The sequence below is a fragment of the Chaetura pelagica genome, unplaced genomic scaffold, assembly GCF_000747805.2.
Source record: "Chaetura pelagica isolate M959 unplaced genomic scaffold, ChaPel_1.0 scaffold269, whole genome shotgun sequence".
NCBI classification, from domain to species: Eukaryota; Metazoa; Chordata; class Aves; order Apodiformes; family Apodidae; genus Chaetura; species Chaetura pelagica.
This window is the reverse complement of record NW_009954705.1, coordinates 275,315-300,439: the sequence shown is the minus strand read 5'-3', so window position 1 is coordinate 300,439 and position 25,125 is coordinate 275,315. Positions and strand designations below refer to the sequence as shown.

The 25,125-nt window shown below is 39.2% G+C and overlaps 1 protein-coding gene across 1 annotated transcript in view; it reads left to right on the top strand.

Annotated features, from left to right (window-relative positions):
- Positions 1-25,125, top strand: part of ATP8A2 (ATPase, aminophospholipid transporter, class I, type 8A, member 2) — a 270,225-nt gene that overhangs the window by 20,121 nt on the left and 224,979 nt on the right. Inside the window, exons 11-18 of the mRNA XM_010005627.1 lie at positions 3,972-4,077; positions 5,450-5,532; positions 7,604-7,653; positions 9,760-9,829; positions 11,495-11,579; positions 12,817-12,956; positions 15,729-15,867; positions 21,529-21,593. Coding sequence (XP_010003929.1) covers positions 3,972-4,077; positions 5,450-5,532; positions 7,604-7,653; positions 9,760-9,829; positions 11,495-11,579; positions 12,817-12,956; positions 15,729-15,867; positions 21,529-21,593 — 738 coding nt within the window. The remainder of the gene's footprint in view (positions 1-3,971; positions 4,078-5,449; positions 5,533-7,603; positions 7,654-9,759; positions 9,830-11,494; positions 11,580-12,816; positions 12,957-15,728; positions 15,868-21,528; positions 21,594-25,125) is intronic.

Below are 25,125 nucleotides of genomic sequence, written 5' to 3'. Positions count from 1 at the left end.
GTAGGGAAAATGGTGTTAACTCTTAGTAGAATGAGAAAAGAACAGTTATTTCCAAAACCTTAAAAGACAGTTTGGTGAATATGTTAAGTGGTCTTCATCTTGTGCTTGAGAGTTGCTCATGTGCTGTGAATAAACTCATAATGGAGATGCATGCTTGTTTGGTGTGGGGTTATTTTTTTACCCTGATTAAATAAGGGTGGGGAAGGAGGTCAAGAAGTGAAAGAACTAATAAGCTTGGGTCTTGTCCTGGACTTCTGTTATCTTCCTGGATTGTCTTTGAACTTCCTCTATTTCCAGTTCACATACAAACTCTTCTGTGGCCTGCAAATGAACAGTAGAAAGTTCACATCTTTTTGAGATAGTAAGTCATAATTCTCCCTGGTAATGAAGTAGATAAGTGTTTTACTAGCTGTCAGAATGTGCTGTATTTATTCATAGTAGTAAGTAAACTTAGGTTGTTATACTTTACCTTAATATCCCATTGGCCATTTCTAGGCCACATGCTCAAAAGGCTCTCACTTCTGCTCATCTGCATGTACTGTAAATGGAAGCATGCATCTGATACTGCTATAATAAAAAGGAGAGGTGAATAAATATCTTTAACTTCACATGCAGCTTCCTTGTAACTTTATCAGGCTGTGAACATCTGGCTAGAATAATGCATTTTCTGTCTTCGGAGTGAGGAGGCCCAGATAAGGACACGTGTGAGAAATGTGCAGATCTGTAGCTCTGCAGAGTGCAGTTTGCTAACCAAAAGACCAGGTTTCAACTCAGGAGTTTAGAAAAGTTTCAACTCCTCTTAACAAGGGAGAACATGAAGGGGTGAAAGCTTGTCATACAGCTTCCTGACCAGTGGTCAGTGCCTTGCTTGATAACAGATAATGCTGTGCCTCCTCTAGAGGGAGTTTTGCTTTTGGGGTAGATAATATTTCGTAGATAATCCAGAAACTGCTTTCAGAAATAAGAGACTATGCCTCAATGTGTCTGTAGCTCTCTGCTTATAGGGGCAGAGTGCAAAGTAAGTTTAATCAGTTGTGTATATTGCCTGGGATAGCTGGTTTTACACCATGTGTTCCATGGATCTTTGCAAAAACATTAAGAAAGAAGCAATAGCTTTAGAGCTGTTGGGACACAGAAAGATATGGGGAAGGCACTTAGAATGAGAGCTACCTGTGGAAAGATGAACAAGAGACTAAAATATGCAAACGTTTGTTTTTGCTACAGATAAATAGAGAAGGGAAAAATGGGGTGGGAAGAAACAGAGCTGAACTTGACAAATGAGAAGGCAAGGAATGTCTTGGATGCCATCAGTAAGAATTTGAGTACGAAAATGGCAGAAACTTTATTTAACAGAGGAAAATAAGTAGTAAAGTAGAATCAGGTAGCCCGTGGGACTTGTTTCATGCTGTGGTTAAGCTTGGTCTGTTTTGCCACAGAAGCCATTAATTTTCTGTTCACAGCTCTGAAGTAGGAATTTGAGTTCTCTGTCCTGATGCATTCCAGCACTGACAATAAATATTGTCAGTGCTGAAACAATATAGAAAGGAAACAAATGACAGCTATGTGGAGGAGCTGACATGATAAACTTTGCCTCTGTCTGGTGATCTCCTGCTATAGAATTGGAAGATTGCCATGTAATCCATTGTGAGCTGTGAAAATAGCAAGACAGCAACAAATTACATTGCTGTCTTGAAAGCAGAACTTTATCTGTAGGAAGGATTAAAATCTATTGCATGACCAGAGACAGGTTGTTTCCAGCTGGTAGAACACATGTTATGAAAGGGTATGGGACTAGGTGGTACATGTGTAGGAAGGACATAAAAGGTCTGGAGCAGTGGATGCTGAAGTGAGAATCTGGCAGGCTGTGCATTTTGAGATGGAGTTAAAACATTAATTACTTTCACTGGAAATAGAGCAGCAGTAACCTCTTGACCAGTAATTTGCTGTGGACTTAACATTTCACACACCACTCTCTGGTTATATTCTATCTATTGATTTTCTTGAACACAGCATCTGCTCTCCAGCATGTCAAAAGCTACAACTTGTTATGTTAGTGGTATGTGAGCATACAGTTCGGGAGTTTTGGTGTGCAAAGATAAAGGTCCTGTGTGAAACAGTTATTTTGAAAATATTAATGTCAAAACACATTAAGTAAACAATGTAAGTAGTGGATCTGCAGTCTCTTTATTATGCTTCTTTCTGATAAGCTTTATTTTTGTTTACATGTTTTAATATGCTTGCTGGTTGACATTGTTTTGTAGTTTCATAGTAACTTACTTCCTACTAATTAAACCGTGGTGTTGTCAATGTGTCTTTCTGTCCTACAAGTATATAGGCTATGTGCACCATCTTGAAAAAACCCAAACAAACTCAACAGTTTTTGCCTCTTCTTGGTATTGTCCCTGACATAGGACCTGAGATGGACCAAAATTTTGTTTTTGTCACACAGTTTAGCTTGGGAAGGGAAGCATTAACATGGCTGATAGGCAGTTGTGGATGCTGCTGGCTTAATTGTGAGAAATTGCGTTTTCAGTGCCCCTCTAAGTGGGAAATGAAGGGGTCTTTAATGCCTCGGTAGTTCTGTGTAATTAAAGGGTTTTATAAAACGTTTGTGTCGTGCACTTCAGGTAGTAATACTGCATATATTTCTAGAAAAATACATCAATACAAGTCTCATGTAAGAGGATTTTTGGAATCATGTAGCTCTCACAGGAAAAAGTTTCATTTGAACATTGTAACCTTTTTGTGTTGTGAAACATGCCGAATAAATTGTGTAGAAGCATCTTTTAATTCTGTGTTGGAAAGAATTGGATCCTGTTTTACTAGAATATTCTGTCTGACCTTGAATTTACTAATACAGTAGTGGGGTTTTGGCCTGACCTTGCACTCTTGAAATGCTTTTTATTTTGTAGTGGCTCTGTTAAGGCAGAGTACATATAAAGTATTCTATGCTAATGAAAACTTTGGAAACTAGATGGTATTTCCATATGCAAAAAAAAATATCTGAGTTCACAAGGTCAGCTAAGGCTTTCTGCAAAGGTAGAATGGCTAAGTTTGTCTGACTCAGTTGCTGAGTAAACAGCTGCTGTGACTTAAGATTTTGATGCTACCAACTGTGGATGCTACAGAGATAGTGGAGTGGAAGGGGAGTATGTTCACTTGGGCTGTTTCAGCCAAGTATCTTCAAGTTCTTTGTGAACTGTGGATGAAGTTGTTAAAGAAGTTTGGGAGATGGGCAGCTGAGTATCATTCTTGACTGCTGTGAGATGGGAAATGCTGTGCCAAGGGCAAAGGTGGAAAGAATGGGATGGGGCACTGTTTCAAGTCAGTATACCTACAGTCACCAGAATTTGCTGATCACAGGCCTGTGATTTAAGTGCTGTAGCGTCTTCACTGAGTTGTAGACCCGGTGTCTCTTTTAGCCCTTTGGGATGGCAGTTTGTGAGCAGTGGTTGTATTGTGTGTTCTCATGATGCTGAATGTGTAGGGACCATCAAATTTCTGCTTGACTGGATAATGTATGCCAGTGGAAGAGCACATGATGTTGCCTTCTCCTGACTAATCAACTGCTGAAAGTTCTGGATGCTCATCACTAAGAGTGTAGTGAAAGCTACCAAAGTTGTATTTCCTATTATCATCAGTGTCTTGTGCCAGTCATCTTTGCCTATATGAAGTTTTGGGTTCTACAAAACTAATGCTTTTATATTTGAAGGTGGGTGAATATTCTGGCTTCCCAGCTCTCTGTAGCTTAACTTGGGTCTTGATCATTAGCACATTAGTTTGTTACTGCTGGCCCTTAACTCTGCTGTATTGATGTTCTGTGACCAAGACAACTACTATAAATAGAGAACAGAGTTGTGGTGGTTTTTTGTCTGTGGTACGTAAGAGGTCCCCTCAGGTTAGTGAAAAGCTGCCTCTCTGTGTGTGTGTGTGTGTAATACTAAACCTGACTCTCCTCATGTCCTGTCTAGCCCACAGCTGTGCACATAAAGGAGTTCCTCACTCTGCTGGCCGTATGTCATACTGTTGTTCCTGAGAGACAAGGAAATACAATAATTTACCAGGCCTCTTCTCCAGGTTGGTTGTTCTTGTATTTCTGGGGAGGGAAGGAGTGAGGGGGTAGAAGTGGATGGATGGGGATGAAAGGCAAGTCCAGAAATTTTTTTAAAAGTCATTGAATTTAAAAGCAGGATGTCCTCCATGATGCTAGCAGTAGATCTGTCATCTTCTGCCACTAGCTCACAACTGCCTTTGAATGCTTCATACAAAACTTTCAAATCCATGATGTTTCTGTAGAGCTAGGCAAGGCTTATGGTCTCTTCTGCTGTTGTGAGACTGTCGACTCTAGCCTCTTTCTGAAGGGGTGAAAAACAAAAGTAAAGCTTTCAGTGACTTGTCTTCCTACATAGACCTGGCCTATGGAAATACTGTTAGGGTTTTTTATTTGTTTGTTTTTTAATGCAAGAACGGTTACTTGCTGCATTTGGCAAAAATACAAACTTTTTCTTGATCTAGAAGCTTCCCATGTTGCTTTACACAGATACGATACATTTATACAACAAAAAGCAGAATTTCAGATGTATTTGGGCCTCCCCTTCAGCCATTTCTTCTTTCAGGCAGTGCAGTGGTACCAAAACAGGCAGGTCCAAAATGCAGAACAGTAGGCTATCCCTGCTCCCTATTAAATTTGTTCTGAGGATGTTTTTAGAATTGTGGTAGTGATGTTTTAAGTCATAAAGCAGCAGCATTTCTGTTTGTCTCAATGGAAAGTCTGGAGAGTTAGGTGAGAAGTCCATGTAAGGCAGCTCTGGTCTCAGTGTTGATGAACTTGATGAACAGTGTTGATAAGAGGAGACTTGAGGGAGCTGTAGAGACATTAGGGTTGCTTGAGCTGAGCACTAAATGCACTTCTGCAGTGGTTGTTCTTAATGCCACTTGCTCTTTAATGAGGCTGTGTAACTACATACTAGGGACAGGGGTGTTGGCTTTGATTTCAGCTTGGTTATTTAAGCTCTTAATGCACTGCCCAGTTTAGTCTCCAGAAGATAGTTACTATTTCTATAACACCTGAACTTAGTGCCTTTATGGCAGGAAATGGTTTAAATTAATATTGTAGAAATTGAGAATAACACAGCTTTGATCTTGTTTTCAGAACAGTTATTTCTTCTTTTTCATGTATGAGTCCTCCACAACCATAGGGTTTAATACTTCAGTAGTTACAGGATGTTTTATACAGATTGAGTATGAAGTTTGTGTAATTGGTATGTAGTTCTCAAATGTGAATATTATTGCATAGAAGTGTGCAGAGCTACTCTAGCAGCCCTAAGGATGTGAGAGTATGTGGGAAAGAGGGGGCTTCTGTGTTTCAGCAGTGTGGCATATCTAAATATGTGTTTTGCTGGCCTCTTCTACATACCAGACTACATTTAAGCTTTTCTTGTATTGGCAGATGAAGGGGCATTAGTGAAAGGAGCAAAAAAACTTGGTTATGTCTTCACAGCACGGACTCCACACTCAGTTATCATTGATGCGGTAAGTAGTAGATGTGCATGGCGCGGACTGCCAAGCTCATGCAGAGTGTGAATGTCTCCATGTCTCCTGTGTGGTTCTTGTGAGATTGCCTTTAGGATGCTACATGCAAAAGGCTTTTTCATACTGGGAAAACTTTATTTTTTAAGTCCTGTGACCTTCTGTGTGGCACAGGCAATAGGAAGTTGCAGGTTTTACTGGTAAATTTCATAGGCCAGAATAGAAAAATAGTTCTGGTTGAAAAAGACCTTCAAGCTTTTCAAATCCTACCCTTAACCTAATACTGTCAAGTCCCCCACTGAACCATATCCTTAAGTACCACATCTACATGGCTTCTAAATACCTCCAGGGATGGTGACTCCAACACTTCCCTAGGTACTTCCAGTGCCTGACAGACCTTTCAGTGAATAAATTTTTCTTAATATGCAATCTGCCCACCTCCACTGGTGCAACCTGTGGCTGTTTCTTCTTGTTCTGTCACTTCTTATTTGGGAGAAGAGACCAACACCCACCTTGCTACAGCCTCCTTTCAGGTAGTTGTAGAGAGTGGTAAGGTTTCTCTTCAGCTGTTGCCTTTCCCAGCTAAACAGTCCCAGCTCCCTCAGCTGCTCCTGGTAAGACTTTTATGGGAAATGACAGCAGTTGTGCCTGAAGATAATATCCCTTGTGTGGCTAGCACAGATGTGTCTGGGAGAATTTATAGCTATTAAGTTTAATCATTACTGTACTTAAAAATGTTTGATTTCTTGTATTAAAATGGAATTTTTCTTCTGCATCAGATCTTGAGTAGAAGAAGCCTAGCAAGCTCTGTGCAGGGGTGTGTAGTTAACGGGTTAGTGTTGACACTGGCAGTCTTGAACTCATGGGGCCATATTCTGACTTAAGTTGCAGTCTGAGTGAAAATGGCTCTAGATTAAACAGGTGCAAGTAGTATGAGAACTTCATCTCTGAAATACATAGTAACGTACTTAGTAAGAATAAGTGATGTATTTTTGTCCTTCCTTCTCAGTGTTTGCTTTCAAGCTTATTGGTACACTGCCAAGCTAAGCACTTCAAACATCTTTCTGGGACTTGGCATAAACTTTTTAGAACTACTCATAAAACTGCTGCTTAGTTTAAGAGGAAGAGTTTAGGATGAGTAGTAGTGTGATCTAGAAACATCTAGGTTCTTCTATCCTCTTCAGGAAGATCCAGGGGCAGCTAACCTAGTTTTATGCTCCTCATACAGGCCAAGCTGGGAGCATGCTCAGTCTATAGCTAACAAGAAAAGCTGTTGCTCCCAGAGGTTCTTGTCTCTCCTCATTGCCTTGCATTTGTGGTAGTACGTGCAACGTGGGTTGGAAATATCTTTTGTCCTTGGGGATACTGCTAATTGGTATGTACCTCATAGGACACAACTCTGTACTGTGATTAGATTTTGCTACAGCCCTTTCTTTAACCACATGCTACATATACTATTGGAGTTCTGAGACTCAAGTAACTCCCATTGCCCCGACTATCTGTTATACATTAGGAATGGCAAAGAAGGCATTTCTAAGTCCTCTGCACTCCTCAGGCTCCTCACACTCAACCCCAGCAAACAGTTGTTCATGATAACAGGAATAACTCCTCAATTAACAATTTTTTTGCCACAAAAAATATAATCTGATTGTAAATTCAGGTAAAAAGAAATATTAAGGTAGTTCAGCAAAGGTTATTGTCATACCAAATCTGGACAGTGTTTATTTTAACTTGGAATAATCCTCACAGTCTGTAATACGCCTCTTAGTTGTCAGCTATTAGGAAGTAAATATGCAGTTTAACTTTTAGAGCATGCTTGTACTTCTAGAATAATGTATTAGTTCCTTAAAAGAAAGTAAAGATAGTAAATGGAGGAAACGATGTTAGACTTTGAAGTTATTAGAATGCCTTCATTAAATAGCGCTCTGTATCCCTTTTACCAGAAGAGGGAGCTATTAGCACATTTATTTACCCTGGGCTGTGTAACCAAAGATGTTTAACCAACTTGCATGTTTACACGTGGGTGAATGTACTGCAAAGTATACCTATAATAGTACATGCTTTTTTTTTGTAGCTGGGAAAAGAAAAAACGTTTGAAATTCTTAATGTGCTGGAGTTTTCCAGGTAAGTTTTTCTCTGATATCCTGAATGCAGGGTAACAAGAAAACCATGTTTGTTAATATATTATGGAGACTAAAAAGATTCAGCTGATGCAGTACAAAAGCTGAACTTCCTTATTTTCTTTTCTGCGCCTTCATCTTCTTGTTCCCAATATAGGGCTATAACAGAGCTTCTTACAAACTGGTGGCTTTTGGCAAGTAAGCATGAAGCTCTATTGCCACTCCAGCTCTGTTAGCTTATTGAGAAATTACTGCCCTGAAAGCGTAATTCTATTGGTTTTCTGATAAGTCACTTGTCTATTTGAAGGACATGGTTTGAGGTTGTGATTGCACTTTTTTTAGTGCTTCTGTAAATTACTTGGTTTTAAGTAGGTGGAATCTACAACTGGAGGTTGCCAGTTGATGGCCCTTCTGAAGAATCACTCTAACTATGAAAAACTAAACCTTGCAAGCACTCTGAACTTGTTAGCATGGGTAGCAAGAAGCTTTATGTGATGAATTGGGCCCTTAAATGACTGGAGATGATAAAAGATGCTTGGTCTTTGTCAGTTGATAAAGTTTTGTCAGTTTGGATGGTGCTAGTCAGCAGGATTTCCTGCTTGTTTTTTGACTCTTTCTGTGGCTTCAACCCTTGAAGTCATTGTTTTTTGCCCTCTTTAGGTTGGCTTGTTCTGCTCTAAAGGAGTATGTAAAACTGAAGTCAGGGTAAAGTTGGGTAGGCAGCTTTGCTTGTGTCCCAGCTTGCTTTGAAGATTATTGGCTACTTTCCCCTTTTCGTTCCAAACGTAACTACTTAGGCTACTTGTGGGAGTATTTAAAAAGGTGCTAGAAGGGTACCTTTTAGGGTTTCTAACAAGTTGACCATTACCTTGGTGTCCATAGTAGCTATAGTCTGCATGCAGCAGAAAACAAGCTATCTTACCTCTTTACTGTGTGTAGCAACTTCCCACTTGACCAGCAAGGGAGCCCCTATAATTAGATTTCAAAAAGCACAAGAAGGTTTCCTAGTGTCATTAGCTTGCTGCAGATTTTCTGGGAACAGCTGATTCTCTCCTTCCAGACTTTCTTTAGAAAGTCTCAGAAAGGATTATTTTGTCTGGTCATACATTCCAAGAGCTTAATTTCTTACCCATAGCTTTTGGACCCTGAAAAGGAGCTAGATCTCCCAGAGCAACTTCAGAGGAGAAGGAGAAAGGTTGCTGCACACTGATCATATTGTCAAGAAAGGAATGAGGGAGGAGGATGCTTCCAAGTTCTCCTTTTGTTAAGGAAAATAATTATAGTTACAAATAACATTTTTAATATGGAACCACCTTCTTAAGGTTCTCCTGATGAAATTTCACTTGCTTGCATCCTCTTACAAGGTGCACATTTCCAGTGGCCCTTTTAAGGAGAGATAAGTGCAATGCCAAGATTGATCTTTAAAAAAAAGTAATATATTCTTGCCTACCTTCCTTTGTTAAACATTTATGTACAGTATGCTATTGTTTACCTTTATTTTAAAAATATGCCCCAAACTTGACTGTTTTGATATGCAGCCCTGCTCAGAGCATTTTACTTTGTTCTACATAATCCCAACTATGTAGATCTTACTAGACCAATATAAAGAACCCATAGGGAAGAAAAGAGCTGGTCTATACCATAATTCCTTTCTATGGCATTTCTGTGTTATTTTGAGTTAAGATGTTAAGTAACTGCCCTTGTCAGTGGGCTGTTATTTCAATGTCTATAATACCTATAATAAATACATATTCAACCATAATGATTCTATTTCTAGCCTGAGGCTTCAATACAATTTTGCTTTGAGGAATAAGGAAAAGTTGTGAATAAATGTGATTGCCCTTCGTTCAAGGAGATATTTTTACCATCTTGCTAACATTTGGGTGCAAGTCTGTTCTGGTTGAGTGCTCAGCAATGGGAGCTGTAGGGCTGAAGCTGGAAATGGGCAGTTTAGTATTTCTCCTCACTGTCAAGGATTGTGGGATTTTAAGTTAACTACTGTTATATCTTACCTGCTCTCAGATGCACTAAACACATCTGAAAGAAATTCACTGGCTAGAGCAGGACTCTCTTTCATTAGTCATAGTGATGAGTATTTTTCTTTCAATAGCAACAGGAAGAGAATGTCAGTGATTGTTCGAACTCCAGCAGGACAGCTGCGTCTCTACTGCAAAGGGGCTGTAAGTAATTATGGTACCTAATGGAGATCTAACACTACCAGTTACTGTTTCAACAGCTGTGACTTATGCTGGCATTTCATGTCTCATACGTAATACCTGTTGACTTTCTGTGTAGGGCCAAGTGATGGAAGAGATCTGTCATTCTTCTGACTCTTTGCAGGCAGGAGGACTGCTAGGTTTTCTACTGCCCTGTTGAAATCCTGAAACAAATGGGAGCAGTGCTCTTGACTTACACAAAGGCAGGATTTCACCCAGCTGTGCAGCAGCAGTTCAGGAGCTAGACCAAATGCTGTTGTCTCAGTCTATTGTACTAAAATTCATTCTCAAGTGGTTGGCTCTTGAGCTGGCTCTGTTGCATCTCTGTATGTGCTATTTGTCATCATGACTTGCACCATGTTGTGCTTCAGTTTTCACTGACAAGAGTAATAACTTAAAGTACAAAGGCTGCAAAAGAAGCATGGGCCACAGTCAGAGACTGGTTCTAATTTCAATGGAAAACTATGGAGGTGACTTTTTGCAACTGGGAGAACTATATTCTGGCTTCTGTAAGAATGTGGTTTAGCTGAATTTGTCCTGAAATACAGGTCTGGGTGCACTTCTCTGTTGCTTCAGTTTAACTCCCTTGATTTGGTAAAGGTGTGCCAGCTTCATGCTGGTGTGGCGGTAGGACTGGTCAGGTCTTCAACTGTTGATCTTCAGTCACTGCTTATACCATGCTTGTATGCACAGTTTATTGAAGTGCAGTACTGGAAGGGATGGTGAACAGGAGAGTTTATAGTAAAGAAATTTCATGCCATCCTCCATGTGAGCAGATTCGGACTTTTAAAAGAGCAAAAGGGTTGTAGTAGTTGCAGTAATAGTGTTTTGTCTTGTATGTTCTACTGCATCCACCACTCATTAAACTAAGTTAATATCCTATTCTATATGAACTCTTCCGTGTTAGAATATTTTCCCATGCTGTTGCATTCATTATAAATTACCTGTTTTGTATGCCTGTCTCTAGTCAGTAATAGATGTAGGCATGTTTATTTTACTTAAGAGTACATATTTGAGCAAAAACAGGGTCTGTGTATTTTACATGTGTGTAGCAAGTGATAGTTGCAGAATAAAATCCACCAACTCTAGATACATAGGTGATGGTGCTGCCTTTTGATTTTAGCTGTTATCTGTGCCTTTTCAATTGCCCTTTGATTTAGATGAAGGAAGTCACTGCAGGACGAAAGTTATTTCACAGAGAATTTTGTGGTAGAACCTGTTCAGTGTTTCTGCCTTCTGTTTGGTAACATCAATAGGAATCTTTTCTGGAAAGGGTTGCAAAAAGCTTGTGTACTGAGTAAGACTAGAGACTTCTACGATGTGAAAATCAATATATCTGCTTATTAATTTGGAAATGTTCTGTACTACCCCGTAATGGAGACCCCTTTATGGAAAGAAGGGATGGAGGAAGAAAGTGCTCCTGTCTCCTTTACTTGAAGTGGATGTAGTGTTTCTGCCACTGGGCACAACCCAGATTACTTACTGAAACCAAACTGTGTTACTTGTAAATATGGTCTTGAGTTCTGATATTAGCAAGTCCACTCAAGTTACTTCACTTGATCTTGTAAATAAGAAAATCAGAACTTCTTATGTAGACTTACTCTGTTGTAATGATTTTGGTTTTAATAGGATAATGTAATTTTTGAGAGGCTTTCAAAAGATTCCCAGTACATGGAGCAAACACTGTGCCATCTTGAATACTTCGCAACAGAAGGTAAGAGAAGTAGCATGCCATGAGAATTCCATTGATTAAATTACTTGCAGCATATTCTGCATTGTCTAAGGTTTGCAGTGCCAAATATTTATGAAGATAAAGTAAGTGGTGTGTAATCAGCATTAGTAACTCTAGGCTAGTCTTAAGCCTAAGGCAGTTTATGCCCTACTCCTGTGTGCTTTTGAGTAGAGAAGTGGAGTTTGGAAGGAAAAGGTGGGGTACTGTGTGGCCATGATAAAGGGACAGGGCATGAGTTCTAGCGCCCCAAACACCTTGGTTACTTTGTAGTTAGAGGTGCTTTTTCTTGTGTAGTCAAATGGTAAAGTCTTTGGCTTTATGAGGCAGAATGGTAGTCTGAATGTGCTGAGAAGCCTGGACGACTAAGCCATTAGAAACAGTTTGAAATGGTCTCTAATGGCGGTTAGGACTGATGTAGCACCTCCATTCACAGTACTTGGCTTTGTTCCCTCTTCTGCAGAAGAAGATAATACTCATATTATAGTAAAACAATGAACCCTAAATCAGAAAGCATTATTTGTACAGCTTTTTAATTTTTTAGCGGACTCCTGCATTATCAGTAACTAAACTCTTGTATTTTATGGCACACACTCCTTTTTACTTATGCCATAAAAAAAGTCATTACTTCTGTATGTTAATTTTTGTCAGTGATCTAATAAAATTGTTTTCATAGTTTATAGGCCCTGTTCTCTACTCCTTTGTGCATGTGTAACTCCCATTATTAGTGTGAATTATGTGCATACACTGAAGGAGAAAACAGTTGGTCTAAAAGGAAGTGTCAGTTGTGCAGCGTTTGACTAAGTAATATATCCAATCACAATACATAGCCAGTTCTTTGTTTAATTTGATCTTCTTAAAAATCCATGACAGCCAAGCTTGCTTTCCTATTAGACCTAAAAAGATTGAAGGTGACCCTTTTGCTGCTCTGGTAAGGCTAGACTGCAATAATGAAACTCAGGGTAAAGCCATTAGTCTCCCTTGATTCACACCAATATTAATGACCTAAATGAGCCAGGTTCTTTTTTTTCCTGTTATGAAAACCCAAATGCTTAAAAAAAATGTACAGGGAGCTTTTCTGGAATTCAGAATTTAAGCGTGCATTTAAAGCTTCTGTTGGCTTCAGTGAGAGGGTTAGAATTTAGCATTCATTAGGGCATTAATAATTTGCTGATTGTCAGTGTAATTTTACTGTGTGTAATGGTTGTCTTCTGTTTTGTAGGTCTGAGGACTTTGTGCATTGCTTATGCAGACCTATCAGAAAACTCTTACAGAGAGTGGTTGAATGTCTACAATGAAAGCAGTACAGTTCTGAAAGACAGAACTCAGAAGCTAGAGGAATGCTATGAAATCATTGAAAAGGTAAGATGCGTACTTCTTAGATTAGCAGATACAGATGCCCTTACATGTGTAATTTCCCGTGGAATTTGGGCTTCATACAGTAAACCAAACTGTTAATTTAATTCATGGAACATTGAAAAGGCATTCTTAGTTGGCAGTGTGTTCTGACATTTCAAATTTTAGTTTGCAAATGGGAGGCTAACTGTAAGAGGTCATTGCTACTTATAACCTATTTTATCACATTATTTTTATCTTGTTATATTGTGTAAACTAATGTAAATATAATGTATAAAATCGTTGCGTTGTATCAAGTTTCCATGTACTAGTGTATGAGGAGAAATTTGTTCCTATTCACATAGCACTTACAGTTTAGGTTTTCTCAAGAATGTTGTAGACATAGGCAAAACGAAGTTCTCACCAAGACCTGAATTTGCATGGACTGAAAACAGCTGAAAAACTGCTCTCCATGCAAGATGTGGAACTTGTAATTATGGAATAGAAAAGTAGATATTGGAGAACCAGTTTGAAACTTTCTCATTCAATACCGAATGAAGTGTTAGAACATCAACACTAGGGGCCAGTGTTTCTTTGGTACTTGCTGGTCCTACCGCTTTCTGAAATGGTGGTAGTCACACTTCTCATCTACACTTTTTCATGCTTTTTCCTACCACTCCAATTATTTCGCTCTCATTTTATTTAGTGACTTCTTTAAAACTCTCTTTAGACTTCAGCTTCTTTTTAAAATTAGTACTAGTATTAACAATACAGGTTAATTTCTGGAGTGCTGTTGGTTATTTAAGTTAGTTGGGGCAGAAGAGGGAAGGAGGTTGAGTCTAGGATGGGCGCTAACTTTCTTCTATAGAGTAACAGAACTCCAGGAACTCTAATAGCTGAAAGATTTGGTCTTGCTTTTTAAACAAATGCCTGAAGTAATCTTTTGTGTTGGTCAGTAGCAGTGTGCTTTTCTAATCCTAAATTCTGTATTAGCTCCAAGCTCCTTCCAGCTTTCTGCTTCCTGTGCTGTGTTATCATACTTCTTATCTACTACTACCCCCAAATTCTTTTCCTCAGGACTCCTCTCTAGCTGTTTTTCCCCAGCCTGTATTTATGCCTGGGGTTGTGCCAACCCAGGTGCAGAACCTTGCGCTTGGCCTTGTTGAACTTCATGAGGTTGGCACTAGCCCACCTCTCCAGCCTGTCAGGCTCCCTCTGGATGGTGTCCCTTTCCTCTAGGGTGTCAGTCTGCTTTGCACACTTGGATTGCATTTGTAACCTTCAAATGTTGTTAGCTTATATTTCATCAGGAGGATATTTTTTATTATGAAAGTAGATTACTTAAATGAGTTGATTCTACTACCTTTACCTGCTAAATATATCATAACAAGACTTAAGTCTTATCAAGACCTGAGCCTAATGCTCAGCCTCCCTACCTGTGGGAATAACAACTTCACCTTCTCTTTATGCATATGTAGATCCATACAGGCAGAAGCTGCTCTAATGGCCTCTTCATAGAATCATTGAAGGGTTTGGGTTAGAAGGGACCTTTAAAGATCCTCTAGGATGTGGGTAGGGACATCTTTCATTATTAGTTCAAGCTGCTAAAAGCTACATCTGGCCTGGCCTTGTACGCATCCAGAGATGGGACGTCCATAGCATCTCTGAGCAACCTATTCCAGTGTCTTACCACCCTGAAAAAAGTTATTTTTCTATGTCCAACCTAAGTATACCCTTTTTCAGTTTAAAAATGTTTTCCCTTATCCTACCACTACAGGCCTTGATAAACAGTCTTTCTCCATCCTTCTTGGAAGCCCCTTATATATATTGAAAGAGTACAGTAATATCCCACTGGAGCCTTGTGTTCAGGCTGAAAAAAACTCAGCTCTTCTAATTGCTACTCTTAAATTCCTCTGTTTGCACTTGTTTTGAATAATTATAGCTCCTACAAAGAATAGAAGCTGTTACTCTTGATGTGCAATTTCTGAAATTATTCTATATAACTAAAGTAAATTTGTATCAATGTGTTTTAAATTGAAGATCTTCACACGTCTAGGCAATCGTTAGTGTTTTTAAACTTAAAATCTGCTGAGTAGATTGTGCCTTTTCATAAGGTTTATTTTGTAGGTATTTTTGTCTGCCTAACTTTATTTGTAACATGGCCAAATCTCTTCAAGCAGTTACTTTAGAATTGCAGAAGAATATGGCTAGCTTTTTACTATTAAGTTTGTTTTGAGACCAGATTTTCTGGCAAACATCTGTATGTGGACTAGGGATACTTGGATTGATTAATGTTCATACCACTTGTATTACATAAATGTAGTGATTATATCCATAAATAATTGCAAGAAATTTTGCTTTGAGTGATTGTATCCAGTCCGTATGTACATTTTATGAGGGAATTTAATTTAAATGATGTGATGCCAGGTGACTTTTGTTTTGTGAGCTTAAGAAATACATAAACTGTGACCACTCATCATGTTGCTGTTGTGATTAGTGAATACTCTAGTATATATGTTCATCTGTAGGGTAGCTTTGGAGTTATGCAACTTCAATGAATTGCATTTGAAACATTGCCATCTTTCTGATCATAAACAGTTCCATTCTCTACCTCTTGAAATGTGAATTGTATGTAGAGGAAGTAGAATAGCCACACCAGAAACTTAACTGTAGTGTATATTGCTTGTCAAAATGCTGTATTAGTAATGATGCACAACATACTGTCTTTAATTCCTTTTTGACTGTGTTCCAAGCAGAGGTTTATCTTAAGACAACAATCCCTCAAATTCTTTTTTCCAGGATTTACTGCTTCTTGGAGCTACAGCCATTGAAGACCGCCTGCAAGCAGGTGTTCCAGAAACAATAGCCACACTAATGAAGGCAGAAATTAAGATATGGATTCTAACAGGGGACAAACAGGAAACAGCTCTCAATATAGGTATCTGTCTTTCTGGTTACGTTGAATTTGTCTGATGCGTGGCAGGTTACATACAAGATGTGCTGTGTGCAGTTTTAAACTAATTGAAACTGTTTGTTTTTTTTAATGGAATTATTCCTTGGTAGCAGATAGGCATATGGTAGCTTTCGCTTTGGAGAAGGGAGAAGTTCAGAGTAGAGTCTTTGCTCTGATTGTCAGGCTCTATTCAGCTTCTTTTTAGGGCAAAAAAAGGCACTTCTTGCTTAATTTCAATTCTTGTATGGAGTGAATATTAGGTAACTACATTCTGATGGAAACTGGAGAGTTCAACCAGACTGTGATGTTTTAGTTATAGTGTGCATTATATCAAACTCTTTTACAGTTTTTTTTCTTACTGACTGCCTTTTCTAGACTTCAGTAGAGTTTGGAATATGATGGGACATATGGTAGTACAAAGCATATAGCTTACAATTTTTTTGCTAACATTGTCTGTGAAAGTAAGTGGATGCTTGAGTAACTTCCTGCTGTCACCTCATGGCACATCTGTTAGCCGAGTATGTTGTGATTGTGGAAGTGTGTTGCTGTTGTTAAGTGTACTAATAGAGTTTAATAAGGGTTGTTTTATCAAGGCACAATATGGATATCCTTGTCTCAAGTTTGTTTGCATCTTAACTTACAAACCACACTCTTTGTAATGCAAAAAACATCTTACAATGATGTGAACAAAAAGTAAAAGTTAGTGTTCTTGGGTACTGATATAATAGGATGATAAGCTACTTAAGATGTAGGTATTTCTTTGACTACCTATTTTGTAGCATAAAACTGGAGTTTTTAGCACTGGAAGTTTAGTTTTGTTATTAGAAGTAGCCCTTAAGCATGGTTTCCTTTTAGGCCATTAAAATATCTGATAAAATCAGTCTGTATACCCAACTCTAACTGTAATTCGTCAAATACAAAGTTTTTACTATAAGGCTGGGCTGAACTGGAAATGAACTCTAATTTCAGTCCTGTCACAACTAGATGTTGTGCTTTGTAGAACTTGTGCTGTTGTGCCAGTCTTGCACCTGATGTGCTGTTGCTGAAGTTGAATTACATTTAGCAAAACTTGGGTTATTTGCTGGTTTTGCTTGTTTATTAAAATTTTTGCTTTGGCTAGTTTAGTGGAATTTCAGATTTTAGCCTGCTTTACTGATGAGAATTTTTGTTTACGTATCAAAAATGAATAAAATTTCATTTATCTTTGTATATCAAGGTTGGTACCTACAGTTGTAGAAATAAGGTGGATGGCTTAGGCAGACAGTTGATACAAATGCTAGTTACCTGGTTTGAATCACTATCTGCAGATTTTGCTTTCTTTAAAAGCAGTCAACTTGAAGAAAGCATCATTTTTCAACAAATTAAAAAGTACCTACAATTTTTGGCATAAATACATGAAATAAGTTGTAACATTAACTGGCAGCCACTAGCGTGAATACAAGTACTCTGAAACTTAGCTTGATATTCACGTTGGCTTGAAAGGACAAACGTGGCACCCTTCCAGTTTTTCTATTAAAGTTGTAATAAACATTAAATTAAAAACCCAATCCACATGTACACTTCATGCTTCAGGTGTAAGTGTACTGTCTGGGGAATAAAATGCATTTTCACTTCCTCGTGTGTGGAGGTCTTGCTTATGGACTCTTGCTTGCTGTATGCATAGGTATTGAGGGACATTTGTGCACTTGGAAGTGGCCCCAAGGAGCTGGGGTACTTTGTTCTTCCAGCTTCCTCTTGATTATTTGGTCTGCAGAATTTGCATGTGTCTCTGTCACTTGACTGCTTTCTTGACTTCTCTGAAGGCTAGTGATTGACCTTGCTGTCGGATGGTTGCATGCCTTCCACTCAGCCATGGTGCCAGCCAGTAGGTTTGCAGGTGAGGAGGGTGTTCCTGATAAGCCTTAATACTGATCAACTGTTTGAACTCTCTGCCTGTAACAGGAGTTCTGGGTTCTGAAACATGTTTGAGCATGACATGGTGTTCAGCTTTCACCAGCCTAAAGTATCCTTAGCCAGTGTCTGCAAACAATTTGAGAAGGCTTAATACAGTTCTCTTCATTCTTCTAATAAAAAATCTGGAGGCTGAAGGCTTTGTCTTTCACTGATGCAAAAGATCCCCAACATGGCATACTTGTACTTGCCACCGTCCTGGTGCTCAGCAGGCTCCCAAACAATCAGAAGTGATGTCTTTCCTTTCTTAGTAACATTTTTTTTTCTCAGAATGGGAATGTAACATTTACTGACCTGCATCCCTCACTTGAAACAAGGAATTGATTCCTACAGTGGAGCTACATGCACTTGAATCAAGTATGGATTCATACCTGCAAGCACTGCCTTACAGTCATAGCATCATAAAATGGTTTGGGTTGGAAGGCTAAAGATCATCTAGTTTCAGCTCCTCTGTGTGGTCAGGGACACCTCCCACTAGATCAGGTTGCTCAAAGCACCATTCAGCCTGCCCTTGAACACTTTGAGGAATGGAGCCTCCACCACCCCGCTAGGCAACCTGTTGCAGTGTCTTGCTGCCCTTGCAGTAAAGAATTACTTCCTTATGTCTATTGGAAGTCTACTCTCCTTCAGTTTGAAACCATTGCCCCTTGTCCTGTCACCATATGCCCATGTTAAAATGTCCCTACCCGGCTTTTCTGGCCCACTTCAGGTACAAGGCGGCTACTATAAGGTCTTCCAAGAGCCTTATCTTTTCCCAGCTGAACAACCCCAACTGTCTCAGTCTGTCTTCACAGGAAAGCTGCTTCAGCCCTCTAATCATCTTTATGGCCCTCTGGACTTAACTCCAACAGGTCCATGTCCCTCTTCTGTTAGAGGCCCCAGAACTGGTCACACTGGACACTGCCAAGCATGCTTTCCTGTATCCCTGTGTGAAGTGTGAGCAGGGGATGGTATGTGCTCTCCCTGAACGCAGCGGATAATAATTCTTTCCTCAGATGCTGGATTCTTTATGCCTGCAATATGAATGTGCCTGTGGGCTATGATCTTGAACTCTGGTTCAAGCAATCTTTCTCCCAGGACACTTGAAGGGAAATAAGTCCCGAAAGTACCCGATTCATCTTCTTCACGGACTTTTAGTCAGACTTTTAAATTAGAGTCAGATATCAATTTACAGGTGTGGACTGACATTTTATACCTGGCACTGAACCAGCAGTTGATCTCATTCTGCTCAGAAGCATTGACAAAAATAGGCCTTGATCTTAGTATATTTTTGCTTGCTATGTTAGTACTGCCAGCAATAACTATTATAGAACTTTAAAATATGACTATAAATGTCACTTCTAATCTTACAGTTGCCAGTTACTCTGCTTTATGCTAGTGCTAGATTAACGTCATCATAGTCCTGAAGTTGTACATAATATCTAGATCTCTACAAACTGTTACATGTGACTTACATTCTTCTATTCCAGTCTTGTTCTTTCTGCTTAATGCGGTGACAGGACACAAAAATACCTCAATTGCAGGATTAATAGTTCTGACTCCATGACTTCCAAGATGCACAGCAGAGCAACCGTTTTCCGCAGTTTGTTTTTATTCACACCTTCACTTGTCAAGCGGCATCTTGTTCATTTTGAAAGAGGTAAAATGAAACAGTGAGCAGGCACTTAGAAATCACAACTTGATGTTGCAGCTGCTATTCCAATCAAATGCTACAAGAAAATCCTTCTCAATTAGTTCTACTGAATTTTTAACAGCCTCCTGCATAAAGCTGGTGCCATTCCCTGGGGAAGGAATAACCCAAACATGGAGGGAAGTGCTTAAGCTTGTAATAATGTCCTTCTACTCAGTAAAAATAAGGGGATTCCTCAGTCTGGGACTAACTTTTAAAAATGGTGAACTGACTTTTTTCCCAAGTCATTGTTTGTTATCTACCTATTGAACCTTCATCCCTCAGTTCTGCAGTACTGCCTAAGACTTATTCAGGGCAGGGTCAGAGGCTATCTGTGGAGTTTTTATGTTGTACATTGCACTTTGTTGGAATATATTTAATCCTCTCCGCACAGGTGTGCATGAGTTCAGTGTCATTCTGTTTTGTTCTGTAAAGCTGAAAGTAAACCATGGCTCGTTAACACAAATAAGATGAAAATATACCTGCAAGGTTGCACCTGCTATTCATATTCCACAGGGCTGTGAAAATGGAAGCGAAAACTTCTGCAGGTAATCAAACCTGATGCCTGAAAGCCCCTGCATGATTTGCTTTCATGACAGAAGTAATTCATGCAAGCTGGATTATACCTACAAAAGTAGCCCAATTATAAAAAATTCTGTAGCCTGAGGAAATGATTTGCATTGCAATTGATGAGCCAATATGCCCTTCCTAAGGAACCAAGAATCTTAGAGAAAATAAACTCATGCCTCACTTGTTGTCTTGCTGTTATGAGACACGGGGGAAGATGCTTAGTGTCTTTACATTGACTGTGCTGTTCTGCTTTTGAGCCTTGCAGTGGTTCAACACTGGGATATTACTCTTACTCTGCAGTAGCTTCCTGTCTCCATTTGAGAAGAGTAAAAGGCTTACTGAGACCTTGTTTTATGACAGCATTTTCTTAAACTTGCTGTGATGCACTTCTATGCAAAGGCATAGTAGAAATGCAAAATTATTCAATTGTATTTCCTTTTCCTGTGTAACTTAGATCAGCAATAAAAGGCTTCTCCTTCAAATTAATTAATTTTCTGCTGTTTTATGAAGCTACCTGGCTGTGCCAATCCCACAAGAATTTGCCTGAGCTCTTAGGATAATGTAATGATGTCAGTCTCATAGGAGTTTACATTTGTCTTTTGTCATTAATATGAGCTGGAATTAAACTTTCTTCTGTAAATGCCAAGTATATATATCCTGGATATTACTTTGTCTCATGTCAGTGCCAGTGGTGTTGCAGAGGAACTACCACTTCAGTGGCACTGAGTACTACTGCAGTCACTGGCTTTATTTATTACAAAAATAAGAGGATTTTTTTCTGTGTTGAGAATTTTTGCTTTCATGTTTGGTGTCCTGGCAAATGTAGGACACTGCCTTTCAAGTCCTGCTCCAGACTATGGTAACTTATTCTTGTTCTTTCATGCCCCAGTCCTACATTAAGAATAATCCAATATAAATATTTGATGCCTATAGGAGGGGGCTCTGTGTCCTCGAAGTATAGCTTTTGATGAATCTCAGGACATTCAACACTCAACTCCGGGGATTAAAAAGTGCTCATATAACTCCAGTATGGACTACAGGGACTGGGTAGCACCAATGGATTCACTGCATCTGCTTCCAGAAATTTGGCATTGTATGTTCAGATCTGTTCCTGTAACATGTTGTAGGCTGGTCAGCCTTTATGTATATTTAAAAAAATAAAGTTTCAATGTAGAAATATTTAATTTTCCTGTAGGACTGTAGCCTGTATTTACTGCGTGTAGTTCACATGGTGTTTTCTTTGGTTTCATTGAGAAATGCAGATAAAATTCAGCCCCTGTTGCTAGTAACATTGTCAAGTTGAAGTGTGTCCTATATGTAAATCTTTCCAGTAGTCTGCCTGATAGCAGTAACTACCCAACAATAAACTGGAACCTGACCTGTAGATGCTTAAGGTTTAGCTAAACATTAAATCTTTTTCCAAAAGTAAATCTTAATTATTATTTTTTTTCTTACAGGGTACTCTTGCAGACTCATTTCACAGAGTATGTCTCTCATCCTGGTCAACGAAGATTCACTAGATGTAAGTGAGCCAATTTTGGTGTAAGTCTTGTCAGAAAGAGGTGTTGTTGACAAATAGGAAAGTTGTTGAGTTTTCTAATTTTCTTTTTGTCGCTTGCCTTTAGAGGTAAAAAGATAAACAATTATTGCTAAAACAGGGATGGGTTTTGCAAAATGTACTCCTGAGATTTCTGGTCATAAGCTGCACAGATCAAACTAAAGTCTCAGAACAAGGAACTAATTAGGTCCACAGGTTTGATTCTGTTCTGCTGCAAACTGATGAATTCTGCAGTGTGCCATCAGAAGTATAGTTAGGTTTAAAGGCATAGGTATAGGAGTAACATCTTTGAAGAAAGAGAAAAGAAAACCAAGCGGAGAGATTTATTTCAACATAATAAGCCATCTTGATCGCTGCATGGAACAGCTGTAACCAAACCTATGGTCGAGTAAACTGCAATGTGAGCTTGTCTATAAACAGCTTTTGTGATCTAAAAATTGGATAAAAAAATCACAAGTAGTTGCCATGCTCCTCTGATATGTGGAAAAATTAACTAGAAGAATCATATACTTGTACGTGAATCTCCCCAGAAGGTATTTTTCCAGTTTGCCTGTTTCAACTTCAATACCAGCATTTGACATCACTTGAATATCTGATTGCTTTGAGAGGTATTTGTAGGACAGAGAAAAGATCTCTAATAGTCAGAAGCTGATACTTAGATTGAGACTTGGCATCTTTGGTAGAAGAGTGATATATTATCGTTATAGTTTCCTGATAATCACATACACAACTGTAAGATAATGCTTTAGTTAACAGCAACCTTGACAGGATTTTCAGTTCAAACTCAAGTCTTTTGTATGTGGCTTTGGCATCTTGGGACCTAGTGTTCTAGCTCAGCGGAAACCAGGAGATCCCAGTGAATCCAAGGACAGAAGATCTGCCTCCAGAGACTGGATTGCTAGTTTCCATGCAGCATAATGTACTCGGCTGTCTCACTGCTGAGTTCTAGTCATGAAGACTGTGTTAATTTACTTGCAGAAGCCGCTTTCTGTGTTTCTGTATAGTTAAAAACTTGTTCAGATAATTCTAGTGGGATAAGAAGACTTGTTAAAAAAAACTTAACTGCATTAATTGTATGTAGATTGGAGTATGTTATTTGTTTCAAGCAACTATGTCACAACTTGACTAGGGATCGACAACAACACTCTTGATCCCTTCCTTTTCCCTCCCCAGGTAGGGAAGGAGAAAGAATGAGAGAGTCTTTTCTGGATTAAAAACTAAACTACACAGCTTTAAGTAAACACTAATGATAAAAGAAAATATATACAGTTATATACAAATGTGTTCAGATATCTGCAAAAGCCTCTCGCCTTCCCCCATCCCAACAACTCCCACAGCATCTCCTGAGCTGCAAACAGCCCTAAAAAATGTCGGAGCTGCTGGAGAAAGCACAGAGTGATGAGGGTCACGAGAGCTCTGAGCCTGGGGGTCGATGATGATGGATGGATGGAGTCCTCCCTGGACTCCAGCCATGGATGGAAGAAGAGAAGGGAAGAAGAAGCAGGAAGGAAGTTGTCTTCTGTGATCTCTGACCTTCCCCTGAGCTTACATAGATATATGGAATGGAATATCTCTGGCCAGTTTTGCTGTCTGTCTAGCTCAGCCTCCTACGGAGGGGTCATAGATCTCCCCATAATGTCTGAGCTGGCAGAGCAAAGGTGTGACCTTGGAGTTCCAGCAGTAACAGGAATATTCCAGTGTTTGTTATCAGTTTGAGCGGTAACACTCTGCTACTAGTTAGAAGAAAACTTACTGAAGGCAAAAAAACCCAATCAGTAAAAGGAAAATTGGCTTCATCCTGGCTCAAACCAGGACAAACTGTCTAAATGCCTTGTTGAAGACTCATCTGCTCAGACCATCTTCTCCCATTTTTCTACTTCTGCATGGTCCCTCTTTAAGGGAACTCCTTCCTTTTTGTGGAATCAAAATACTCTGCTTCTGATGAGCTTTCTGTCAGACTTGGCTGACTGGACCTCTTAACCTGAGGAGAGAGATGCAGAACCTCAGTGTAAAAGGAGCAGCTGATGGTCTTTGTAGCCAGAAGCAGGCAGGTTAGTTGGTAGAATTGTAGGAAAAAGGAAACTGGTGTTTGTTTTCCTGAATGTATTGTGAATTCAACCCACAAGAAGGAAAATTGTTGTGCTTTGTTTTAATTGAAAAACCCAAACAAACAACAAAACTTTACACATTCTGAAGTTTTTTTTGACCCTGGAAGTAAGGCTTTTATTTCAATCTGAATTAAAAGTAGGTCTGCTAAGTTTTCCAGAAACAAACCATGTGCCTTTTGTGATGCCTGTTCAGAAAAAATAAACATTCTCTATGGCTAAAGCAAGGAGTGTAAATTGAAGATGGAGCAGAAGTTCTTGCAAGAGCATCTAGAAATTGGATTATATAGTCCTCCAGCCATGTTAACTTAAGACTTGACTTTTCATTACTTCTGGTTTTGAGTATGGTGATACACGGAGAGACATTTTTGGGTACCTGTGTACCGAGTACGACCTAACAGCTTTAGCACCTGCTTTTAAATTGTGACTGCAATTAATTGGCAGAAAGGACCATGAGAGGGCAGGATGAATCATGAAATGGCTTGTTACCTGTGCCCTAATGGGGAACGTTTCAAGCCACGGGGTTTTTCTTTCCATGTCAAACAGCAGTGTATGTAGAATGATTAAAAGACTTGCAATAAGATGCAAAATGAACTTGCCTTTTCTGGGATGAAAGGCTGTTCTTAAGTAATAGTTGAGAAAAATGTGCCTGGATCTTAATCTTTTTTTTTTCCTCCCTTCCTGTCTTCAGCAGCAGGAGCAGCTTGCCCCTGGCCTATGTGTAGAACTAGCTCTGGTATTGTTTACAAAACTGACAAACTCACTGAAATGCATAGCATGTAGCAGTATAAAGTAATACACTTACATATATTACTGTAGGGGTTTTAGACTCCAAAAAGGCTTCTGCATTTTATTTTTAAAACTGTCTTTCATTGCTTTAGGAAAGTAGGGGGTTTACAAAGCTTATCTATGCACTTGACATTCTAAAGTTGTAATAGATCCTTCTGCTTTCTGGATCACTTTCCAATGCCTCTCTTGAAACATGAGAAAATGAAGCCCTATGACAGCTGGCTTTGATTCAGTAGATCCTGTATTTTGTTTTAAAAGTGCTGCTTTAGAAAGAATTCATGAGACCATACTTCTTCAGCTTGATCTTCTTGCAGTTGGTGGGCTGGGTGTTTAGGTTTTGGGGAGGGCATGCTGACAGTCTCCTTATCCCCCTCTTTTGAGATGCTTTCAGAGGGTCACCTGCCTCTTTGACAGCTTCAGTTGACACCCCCCTGCCTCAGTATATATGCTAAATGCAAAACAAATTTTTAAAAAGTGAAACCTGTCCTTACTCTTACCTTAGCACAGATCTACAGAAGCAAAAATGGCTACCAGAGAGAAAACAAAACTGGAGAAAAGTAAGGGCTAAAGAATACAGGTTACAGAAAATCCTGAAAAGCAGG